Here is a 12,244-nt window from a genome sequence, read left to right as displayed (position 1 = left end):
CTGTTGTATCAGTTTGTGTCCCACTACTGTAAAACTCTGCAATGCAAGAGAGATTATCAGGAGAAGATAATAGGTATAGAGTCAAAGATGATGCTGAGCAAGTAATTTCCCTTTCATTGCTATAAACCACCCACTTCATGGCAGTAAAGGATAAAACAGTTTATGGGAGTATAATTATGACCTTTTTGCAGGGTGATCATGCCTGCAAATGTACACAATGGGCACTTTTCACTAACGTGTCGGGAAAATTAGGAGGTGAAGATACATACTAGAGATTGTTGGTGTAAGAAGGAATGAGACATGAATGCCAATAGGGGCCAGTGAACTTAGGGACCACCTATATGAAGCCGGATTTGGAGTTGTTTCACATTACCTGGTCTATGTGCAGGATCAAGGCTACAGAGATCAACATTTTGCTCTTCTCCTATACCCAAGTAAGTTTCAAAGTTCACACTTGTTGAGTTTTCTTATATCACTAGGCATTTCTACAGTTGGGAGTGGATCGATAATAGTTATGCAACTGTAAAGATCTCACCACAATATCCAAATAAATTTGTAATCCATTCTTTTGGTGACAGAAAAGGAGATTTGGAGAGCAAATGACTTCTCATATCTTGTACTTTCAAAATATATTTAATTTAAATGGCAATGTCAATGCTTATGAAAATATTCTTAAAGATAGTAACGTCTGAAATACTTTTAACTTTATTTGATGTTTTAATATTTTCCATTTAAAAAAATCTCATACTCACCTCTATGGACAATATCATTCTTATGGCACCAGTGAATAGCCTTGATTAGCTGATAGATATAGCTTTTCACTTTCTCAGGTGGAACTCCATTGGGCATTTCTTCCAGCAATTCGAGCATATTCTAAAAATTAAACAGAGTCATTAATTTCCCAACTTGGGTAGGCCCATAAATTATGTATTAACAATTTTATAAAGCATCTAGAATAATTCATCCAATACAGAGCATGTATTTTTTTTGTTGTTTTGCTTTCTACATACAACTTTTTCATGCTGAATCAGGATCAAAATTGGGGCTTTCTTTTATGAGGAATTCCATTTCTACTATTCCCTAATGCTACCCCAAATAATAACCCTGTATACTTTCCACTCTCCCTAAAGGTTTTCAGGCATTATTTTAGAATAATTTGAAGAGAAAAGCAATACAAAGTAGAAATATGACACTGTAATGTATAAAGTGGGGAAAGAATCATTTTAACACAGTGTGCTATATCTCTTCAATAGAACCTTGTGATAAAAATCTGGCTTTGAAAATACTTCTGGAAGATCTGGGCAATATTCGTCAAAGAAAAAAAATCTCTAAAATTAAAAATGATCAATACATTTAGTACAAAAATTCAAACAGGCCGTCAGAAAATACTGTTAAAATAAAAAGTCACAGACCCCATACAATTCAACATTCAAAACCTTAATTTGGAGTCAGAGACCATTATAAACAAAATTCATGCAAAATTTTTTATCATGTGGAAAGTCCACTTAGCCAATCTCTATTGAATTTCCAGATTAACAAAACATTCTCCTTTCCCACTGTAAAGTACAAGGCCCATGGCACAAACGTAGCTTATTGTATGTAGGCAACCATCCAGGACAGCAGTTCTCAAAGTATGACCTGTGGAACTGTGAGATCTCAGACCTTGCAGAGGGCCCATAAAGTCAAAGCTATATTCATAAAATAGACTATGACATTTGCCTTTTTCACTGCGCTGGCATTTACACTGATGGTACAAAGCAACAATGGGTAAACTGCTGCACCTCAACATGAATCAAGGCATTGGATTCTTTAATCCAATTAAACCTTGCCTCTAAAAAAGAAAACAAAAGTTTTAGTTAAGGACATCCTTGATGAAGCAGTACAAATTACTTTGACTAAATTTCAGTTCTTGAGTACATATCTTTTTTTGGAATCTGCATAAAATGGCAGACTGCACATAAAGCCCTCCTGCTGCACATGCGCCATCTGTACAATGGTTGCCCTGAGGAAAAGCACTTGAAAGATTGAGATGCAAGATGAACGAGCTGCTTTATGTGGAATGCCATTTTTTACTTTAAAGAATAACTGACATACAAACTTATCTATGTTAACAGGCAATACGTTTATTGTTATTTTAAAATGAACTAATGTTTTTATATTGCTCAGTCATGACTAATATGAGAAACACTAATAGATAAAATACACATAAATAAAAAGCTCTTAGGGTTCCCAATAATTTTCAGAGTGTGAAGGGGCCATAAGATCAAAAAGTTCAAAAATCATTGCTCTAATTTGGCCTCACAATTTTGTTCCCACCAGTCAAGTTGTATACCTATAAAGACTCAGTTGTATTTACTCTCATGCCTATTTACAATAGATGCACTTATTATTTTAATATAATTAAATACCATATAAACCAATGAAATAATGTTTTTGTTTAAAAAAGAGTTGCTGTTAATAAGAAAACAAAGTTGAATACTTTACAGAGGCTTAATAAAGGAGAAGCCACTAAACTTGTTGCCATCTAATCAAATATGAGACAACTACAAAACACTTGTAAGGGATGGGTGCTGGTGGGAACAAGCATGTCCACTGAAGGATTCTGCACAGAGATTGCTTTGCAGGTGTTTTTGAGCATTTGCTTTACTTTAAAGATGTATTACAGGTATGATGTACGTAAAAAAGACCAATCAGAACTTCAGAAGAGCATTATGCAAAAGCCCTTGACCCTACCTTTATAGTGTTGTAAATGAATACATAGAGTATTTCTATTTCCAATTAAAATAAACATTTTAAGTGTGTATGCATCGTTTTTTTGATTCACCATTTGAATTCCCTTTTTCAATTAACAAATTTATAGGAGGTCTCAAATGGATAGGTGGAATAGGAAGGCTTTATGATATAGAAAACAAATTGTATCTCTTGTTTCATATTCGTCTAAATTCCTAGGTGGCAGAGATATTGTCCTCCAGCATCCAGTCTTCCCTTACTCCGCAGGAACATAATTTTCAAGTGGAGGCCTAGCTGCCCAGAACAAAGAGTACATTTCCCTTCTGCCTTGCAGCTAGCATGGTCATGAAACTATGTCCTGGCCAAGGGGATGTGACAGCTGGAACTCCATCCTGACCTTTAGGACAAGGGTCACACCTCAGTATGGTGGAGCAGAGCTGCCACACTGGTCCTGTACCGCTCTACCTTTGTATTTATACGTGAGGGTGGTATACACAGAGACCCAGGATTACAGAGGCTTAAACCTCTGTAATCCTGGGTCTCTGTTACCAGCCCCTTACCCACTTAGAACACTTTCTCCTTGTTCTCCTGAGACTCACTGTTAATTATAAGGCACTGACACTAATGTGGCAAGTATGACAGACATGTTCTACCTAAGAACCACAGGGTCGGAGGAAGAATCTTAGGCCTGATTGTCAGACAGAAGACAGTTCTAGTAGCAGGTCAGCCATTTACCAGCAGGGAGACTGCAGACACACGAAATTGCCTCTCCCAGTGAGGAAACAGATACACAGAGGTGACTTCTCCATTTGTTATACTAAATTATTATTATTAATGAACAACCACCATGAGAATAGAAATAAAAAAGATAAACTAAAATAGATGTCAAATTTTTCTTACTTGGTAGTGAAAACTGCAAACTGCATGATTATTTGTGATAATGAAAAAATAAAGAGCAGCCAGGCACGGTGGTACGCACCTGTAGTCCTAGCAACTCAGGAGGCTGAGGTGGGAGATCTGCTTGAGCCCAGGAGTTTGAGGCTGCAGTGTGCTATAATCATACCTGCAAATAGCCACTACACTCCAGCCTAGGCAACATAGTGAGACCCCCATCTCTAAAAACAATATTTTAAAATAAAGGACATCTGATTTCCCCTGGAATTCTAATATAGCAATTCTTTTTTTAAATAGAACTTTCTTTTAAAAACCAACTTTTAGTTTTATTTTGGTATGGAAGGTAACTTAGAGGAATGTATAAATTGACACACAAAAAGAAACTTAAAACAGATTCTGGAAAAGGAACATATAGCAGTGGTTTAAGACTACAAAAAAACCTTCTAGCATCTTCCCAGTTTTTATAGTAATGAAATTATTACATGTATTTTTTTTTTATTTCAAAAAATAACTTATAAAGGCTGAATGCATTCAAAGCCACATTACTGGTCAGTTACCTTGACAATATTGCTTTCCATTTGGTTATGACAATGTCGATGCTCTGTCATTTAGGGTATAGCAAGCACTTGGGTATAGACCTGCAGCAGACATAAACCTCTCCCACTTCAACCTTCTTTGAACAATAGCATAGGAATTGGTAGGAGCCACCTATTTACTCACCAAGGAAACCTGCTAAAAGGTTTGCCTGGCTCTAGTTTCTTCTACTATTGTTAAAGTGTTTATCTGTTTAAATTCTTGACCATAATAACTGCTGTAGGTCAGCTGCTCCACAAGAAATTTCTCTCTTGTTTTTTTTTTTCCCTCAGAGACAGGGTCTCACTATGTTGCTCAGGCTATCCTTGAACTCCTGAGGTTCAAGCTATCCACCTGCCTCAGCCTCCCAAAGTGCTGGGATTAAAAGTGTGAGCCACTGTACCAGGACCCTCTCCAAGAAATTTCTAGGCACATATTATTGACTACTGTAACATATATTTGCCCTTAGGTCATGTTATTTAAATTGTCACTAACAAGGTGACCATTTTTCAAGGCACGCTAAGGCAAGTACAGAGACAGCTCAAACAATGTGTGCTTTGCTTTCTTTTTCCCATGCTTGCAATTCCTGACTCATGTTCTCATCTACCATTTCAAGCCTCACCTTAGGCCTCCTGGCACAGCTCCTACCCTCAGATAAAGCCAAAGCACCGGCAGTTCACAAAAGCTGCTTCCTGGGCCCACTCATTCCCCAGCCTGGGTCTCATTCAGTGTGGTATCTTACACAGCCTCTTCCAGACTATACCATCACTGTCAGTTTACCAGTGTCTCCTTCAGAGGCCTTGTTTACGCTTAATTAAATCAAGCCTAAAAATTACTTGTTGAACACAGAGTTTAAGACTTCAGAAGCCAAATCAGTATATTTTTTAAACTTATGATTATCTCTACACAGTGTAATTGTACAAAATTCTTAAATATATTTCAGAACTTCTAATAATTATGAACACTTTCATTTTTAAAGTCCTCAGATTATGAGTACATTGATAATCAATATTAGGTAACAGTATTTTCTTAAATAATGTCAGAAACAGCCTTAAAAAAAAGAATCAGGCAAATCTGCACATTGCCAATTAATGACTTACTTTTTCAACATACTCAAACACCAAGTACAACTTTCCCCTCCGACGAAATGCTTCCTTCAGCTCCACAATGTTTTCCTGCTTGAGAGTCCGAAGCATTTTAAGCTCTCGTAAAGTCGTTTCCTTGACTTCTTCATTTTCTAGAATGTAAACAATGGTGAAGAGAGTAAAATGAAAACTTCCAAACTACTATTCAAAGAATTCTAAGAACACTGAAAACATCCCAATTTCACCTTCCACTTTGAGTACTTTTGCCTAAGAAGTCCCAGAATGAAATATTAAATACCACGTTTTCTGGTTGAAAGGATCAAGAATAATAGAAGAAACGGTTTACTTAATCAGCACAAACTTGATTTTCTGCTTATATATTTTTATGCTCCTTTTACTACAGTGTATGTGTAAAAACACACTTATAGATACAAGATATGCATCCATTGTCATTTGAACTCTAACACTCAATACTAGGAAAGAAAGATTAAAAGGGCCATAAGGAATCAAAAGTGTCAGTGTGCAGAGGAACCTCTATGCGGCCAGCATCTGTAGTAGTTGATGTTTTTAAGGATGGTCTGAAACTTTGGCCTAAAAGAGTATTTTATTCCTCAGGCTGCATGAGTCACCTCAGGGAGCAGAGGTCATGCGCCAAGTATCTACAATGCAAGTCACAGCCAAGTTGCAGGGAATTCTGAGAAGGTCTAATCTTCTCTCTGAACAGCAGTTGCTGTAGGTTCCTGCTGTCCTCCCTGTGGCATGTCCATCTGTCCATCCCAGGTGGTGTAGCTGTTCTGGGATGGAGAATTTATGCTGAACCAATAGATCCTCTTCCATACCATCAACTTCATTCATGATAACCTCCGTGGTCATAGAGGAAGGACAGAAGTTATATTAACTCTAATGGATTAATTGGCAGGAGAGTGATGAAAATATTTCTATTTAAATGAGTTTTTATTATACCTTTAGATTTAGCCTGGAAATTCTGACTACCATGTTTTTGCATATATGTACCAGGATACAGGATCATAATCCCTCATCTACAATCCCAAATCCAAAACACAGTCTAAAAACTGAAAGCTTTTTCTAAGTTTGGGGCAAATTCACTGAGAGGTAACACCTGACTTGACCTGAGACTACTTACAGTCTTTGTTTATCCCATCTAATATGAACATTCATATGTTGCACTATAGAAATATTAGTTAATTACTGGGTGCTATATATTATAATATGCCCCATGTCCATTCTAAAATCAAAAAATTATGAATTCGAAAACATGTGGCCACAGGCTTTTGGGTAAGGACCAGAATCCCAGCTGGAGAGCTGTGTGACCCTCAGGCTCAGACCTGTCTTTCAGTGTGAGAAGGAAGAAAATGGAGTGTGAAGATACGGGCGTGGAAGTCTAATAAATACACTCTCTAGAAAAAAGGCTCTCTAAGCAAGGCACGCAGGAGGAAAAAGGCTAAATGGACGCCAAAGGGAGAGGGAAGATTCTAAATGCAGAGCCAGGAGTGTTTCCTCAGATTATTTTCTATCCCAGCCCCCTTCCCCAACCTCCACTCAAATTGAGTTTAAAGAAAAGGGACTGACATAAAAGCAAGGGCTTTGTAGAACCTGAGTATCCATAACAAACTGGAAGCATAGAGTCAACACTCCCTTATGAACTGATTACATAAGTGAAGTTTCTACTTTAGCCAGAAAGCTATTGAAGAACTCTGGAACACAGATTAGGACCAAGAGAGACACTGCCTATGAGAAGACAAGAACCAGCAGTAGGAAAGGCTGTGGCATAAGCAGTGAATTACCTGGCTCACACCAAGGCAGTCAACAGGGAACTGGGTACTTACAAGGGAAAGAGCATGACAGTGGATGCCACCCGACAGTAGGGGAATGTCTGAGATGCAATCGCAGATATTCCAAAGTGGCTTGGAGGATTGGGAGGGGACAAAGGTCCAGGTGTTCTACAAGTTGGGGCTGAGCCAGAGCAGTGGTGTTCTGTGACCATTAGAATGCTACGGTAGTTGCAGCTGCTGAAGCCCAGGGAACACCAGCAGTTTCCTAAAGAAGCAAGATCAGGAACATGCTTCTCTGATAGTCCCTCTGAGTTACTCAAGATTGGGATAATCAAACTAAAATCCATCTATCTCTAAGAGACAGAATAACACACCGATCTCAAATAAGAAACAAATTATCTAATAAGGGACTAACTTAACGAGACAAGTCTACTAATTACTGATGACCTGGTCTCTGCCTGCCTTTCCATCCCCATCTCATGTCCCTCTCCCTCTCCCTCACCTCTATTTTCCCAAAATAGCCCCAAACTTGATTTTTCCACCTTAATGGCCTTCACAGTTGCTCCCTCTGCCTACAATGCTCAGTCTACTACCTAGGCTCTTGATAGGGCTCGCTCCTTCAGGTTTTAGTTCAAATGTCACTCCTCCAGAGCCTTCCCAGACCACTAAAGCAAGAAGGCCCCCATCCTCATTATTCCTTGTCACAGTTCTGGACTTTTTTTTCACAGAACTTCTCACCATTTTTCTTGATATATTTGTTTGCTTAGTGGTATACAATCTATGCAGCCACCCCTGCTAAATCAAGAGCTCAAGGAGGACAGGACTCAGTTCTGTTCAGCAATATACACCAGGACTGTACCTGACATAAAAAGAGGTGATCAATACATTCTTCCTACATGAATGCTTCACCTGGGGCCATAAGGAAACTGCTTATACATGACTAGCTCTTCCTCACTTCAGCCACAGCAGGGGAAGGTAAACAATAGGCACTTTGCCCTCTCAGTTTTCTTACAGCACTGCCAATTTCCTCAAGCACCACTTATCAGGCAGTAAGAGAAACTGAATTTCTTTTTTCCCCTATTCACCTCTGTCCCTAGGTGTCTTCTACAGTATGTGATTAGAAACAATGAAGGATACAGAACACTGACAGTGCTCAGGGTCAAGAACACACACCCATACATGCACACAAACACATAAATAGACATAAAACCAGAGCATCCAGAAGCCATGCTGGAGCTGGGTGCAAATAAATGTTGCCACAAAGTCACTAAATAAATACAGCTGGTATATCATCCTTAATCACATGCTTGGTGAATTCTTGGTAATGGAAATGCGAATGAAACAACATTATATTTGTTACCGACTTGTGGCAGTTTCACTTTGCTAATGGAATGTGGCAGTTTCACTTCAGAATGGCCGCATCAGAATGGTTTTAGTAGAAGAACAGTGGACTAGGACTAGGGAGACCGAGATTCTGGGCTCAGCCTTTTAATCAACTAACAGTACACCATGCAACTTTAGGCAAGCCACTTATCCTTTCATCAGTAAAAGAAACGAATATATGCCTCCATCTCTCAAAAATCCTATTGCCTTTTTGAAATCTAATAATCTATTATTTCTTTTCATAAAATCTTATTGATTACGAGCCTAAACCTCATGGAACTTGGGTGCTTTGTTATATATACATTATTCGAATCTGTATTGACTCCACCTAACAATGGTTAGAGAAGATAATGAATCATCAAAAAGAAGCACACAAAATTACCTAGAATGTAGTCTCCAAACAACCTCATCTGAGCAGCTGTTTTAGAAAAGAAAGGCTTCTCTACTTTATTCCAGTAATAGTATTAAAAGTTGAGGTAAACACTTGAGCACTAAGATTGCGAAGAATGGGAATAGGCAAGAAGTGGAACTAATTCCCGAAGTTCAAGCAAAATGGGCACTCTTCAGTATTGGGTACATCCTATAATTTTGTTTTTCTAAGTACTTTGAAGGTTCTTGGCCTGCCCTGTACTTTATGATGAAAATTGTGCAACTAAATTATCAGATGATGGTGGGGGGGAGGGGAAGGCATGCACATTCCAATTACACAAGCTTCTAGTCTCAGAGGTACACAAAGTAGCAAAGCATTTTCTAAGGCATTGCAAAATGCCCTAAAAAAGCATTCGGTAAGGCATTTTCAAAAGATGGTAGCAGAGCCCACTGAAATAAGCACAAAAATCACTGCCATCTAGTTGAAATAATCCCTGTGGATTGTTTGTCTAGGCTAGGATTCTTTATCAAGGCTGGGCTCCAGTTTATAAATGAAGAAACCAAGTCTAAGAACAATAACTTTCTCAGGGTATGTGAGCTGAGGGTCACATTCTACCTCATAGTCTGAGTAGAATACAGGGACAAAGGTGGCATAGTACAATACAGTAAGTTTTGGAAAGTTAATCACAGTACCCAGGTTCAGGTCTAACTATGTTACTGTTTAGCTGAACGGCAAGGCAGCATAGTATGGGTGGAAGAAAATCTCAATGAAGATCCAGGGTCGGCATTTTAGCCGCAATTATTCACAAACAAGCTATGCAACTTTGGGCCTGAGGTCCATCATCTGTATACTGGGGCTGAGTTATACTAGATTATTCGGAAGGACTCCTCCTGAGTCCAACCTTCTATGTGATAGCTGCTTATGTGCATGCTGACCCACCTTGTCATCAGTTACCACTGAGGGAATTTAGCTTAACACAGGATCAACTCTGACAAAGTTATGTGCAGATATATAGAAACCCTACTGAGTGAGGACAAAATGGCAAGGTGGAAAAGGATGTTAAGTAAAAACAAAAAACTGTCCTACTTCTAAATTTACCACTAAGGCAAAGTAACACACCTAAAAATCAAGAGCGATTCGCTAAAGTAAAAGAGAACAATTCTTAAGAAGAAAGATCACAGGAGCAAAGGAGATTCAAAGATAAGTAATGAAAAGAGAAAAATCTAAAGATGAGCAGAAACTCTATTGTATATCTATTTTTAAAGAACTGTGGGCTTAGAAAGGAAATCCAGGAATAGCTGTAACCTACTTTGTGAAATCACAAACCTGACATTTTTGTATAGCCAAAGAGCCCCCTGCCCCAAATGGACCTTTTTAAACAGATAAACTGATAAAGAAAAATCAACCCATTCTTGATCAAAACCACGGGGATACCATATTTGAGTCTGGTTGCTCTTATTAAAGAAGGGACATCAATAGACAGACAATGTGGCTGAGGAAGTTTGAATGCTAGTGCTACTGTTACATACACGAAGAAAGATGTGGACCTCCAATCTTTAGAGATGAAGAACAGGTAAAAGCAGAGTAAGGAGAAATTTATTAAATCACAGAAGACACAAAATGATCACCAAATCCTAGAAGAATCCCTAAAGTTTGAAAGAGATCCATGTTGAACATGAAAAGGAAGTGTGGTGAAATCGTGACTAGCCAGAATGCTCAAGTTCAGTTAAATTATTTGTTTAATCAAGGGTTGGACTTTTTGTTTCAAGGCCTCTTTCACACAGAAATCAGGCTCATGAATTTAAGGACTCCGGATAATGAACTCTGATTTTGTACCATTCATTATATAAAATAAGAGACCAGAGTACTCCTGATCCAGAGATCAGTGGAGAGCTTTCTAGTGTCTGGGTAAAAAGAATAAAATAAATTAGAAGACAGAACAGGGATCAATTAAATGTTTCCTAATAATTAAGAAGAATGTGTCCATTCCAAGAGGGAAATAGTTCTCTATAGAAAACATTAAGCAGCAGAATATGAAATGCAAGCAATTTTATTTTATATAAAAGCAGAGACACAACCTTTCATCTTAAATGTAGACTACAGTACAGCTCCTTGGAGTCAGCCTCCTTACCATGCACAGAGGCCCAGTGACAAGTAGAGAGAATCTCTCTTCACCCTATCACCTTACATTTAAGAAAAGATGGAAAAGTCTAAGGAAGCAAAAAGAAGGTCCAAATGTATATCAAAAATAACTTTTATAAAATAGGTTCTCCTAAAGTAAAGGTTGGACAGACAGTATTTTGAATTCTTGTGCTGGTTCAAAGCTATGTAATCTAAATCAGCACTCTTGTGTTATTTAATAAATTGAGGACAGCAGACACTTGTACTTGTGTATGCATGAGAATGACAATCCAATAGTGATACATCATTTGAACATCATTGTAGAAGATGGGAGTCATAGGAAGGACAGAAGAATTGGGCTAAATTTATAATTTATACATAGTCTGAAAAGTGCCTTTTAATTAAATAATCTCTAGTATCTTTATGGTCTATGGTCATTTTTCCCCTTCTCAGAAAATCGAAATAATGAGCAGAACTATTAGGTTGGTGCAATGGCAAATACCACAATTACTTTTGCACCAATCTAATAATACAATGGATATCTGGTTGGTCAGATGTTTACTAGATAAAGTTTCTCTGTGAGAACTTAACAACCAAACTTATACCATCATTTAGGGTATCTTAAAGAACTCATCTGGGCCGGGTGTGGTGGCTCATGCCTGTATTCCCAATACTTTGGGAGGCCAAGGCAGGCGGACCACCTGAGGTCAGGAGTTCGAGACCAGCCTGACAAACATGTTGAAACCCCATCTCTACTAAAAATATTTTAAAAATTAGCTGGGCATGGCAGGAGGCACCTGTAATCCCAGCTACTTAGGAGGCTGAAGCAGGAGAATTGCTTGAACCCAGGAGACAGAGGTTGCAGTGAGCCGACATGGTGCCACTGCACTCCAGCCTGGGTGACAGAGTGAAACTCCCTCTCCAAAAAAAAAAAAAAAAAAAAAAAAAAAACCTCGTTATCTGAGACCCCAAATTTATGATAAAGTGTCAACGAGCAGAATTCATCAAAATAAGAAAGACTTAACTAATGAAGTAAGCTCAAACAAAAATTTGTCATCACTCAAACATTCTTCCCTTTTAACAGGAGTCTATATCCCCAAGTCAGGGTGTTAAAGTCTTTATGGGAGAATCACAGGCAAAGACGCTGATAAATTATCGATAGAATTATATCTGCTAACAATTAGAGAATAAAAACCTTGAAAAGGCAAGGCTTGGTGGCTCATGACTGTAATCCCAGCACTTTGAGAGGCTGAGGCAGAAGGATCTCTTGAGCCCAGGAGTCCAAGACCAGTCTG

The 12,244-nt window shown here is 38.4% G+C and overlaps 1 protein-coding gene across 8 annotated transcripts in view; it reads right to left on the bottom strand.

Annotated features, from left to right (window-relative positions):
• Positions 1-12,244, bottom strand: part of CDKL5 (cyclin dependent kinase like 5) — a 196,521-nt gene that overhangs the window by 54,450 nt on the left and 129,827 nt on the right. For all 8 annotated transcript variants that reach the window (XM_078362838.1, XM_078362837.1, XM_078362841.1 and 5 more), the window contains 2 exons: positions 5,298-5,434; positions 753-873 (listed from right to left, as the gene is read on the bottom strand). In XM_078362838.1, the coding sequence (XP_078218964.1) occupies positions 753-873; positions 5,298-5,434 (258 nt within the window). The remainder of the gene's footprint in view (positions 1-752; positions 874-5,297; positions 5,435-12,244) is intronic.

This window comes from Callithrix jacchus, chromosome X, assembly GCF_049354715.1.
Source record: "Callithrix jacchus isolate 240 chromosome X, calJac240_pri, whole genome shotgun sequence".
Taxonomy (NCBI): domain Eukaryota; kingdom Metazoa; phylum Chordata; class Mammalia; order Primates; family Cebidae; genus Callithrix; species Callithrix jacchus.
Note: the sequence above shows the minus strand (reverse complement) of the source record. Positions and strands in the feature narration are given on the sequence as shown.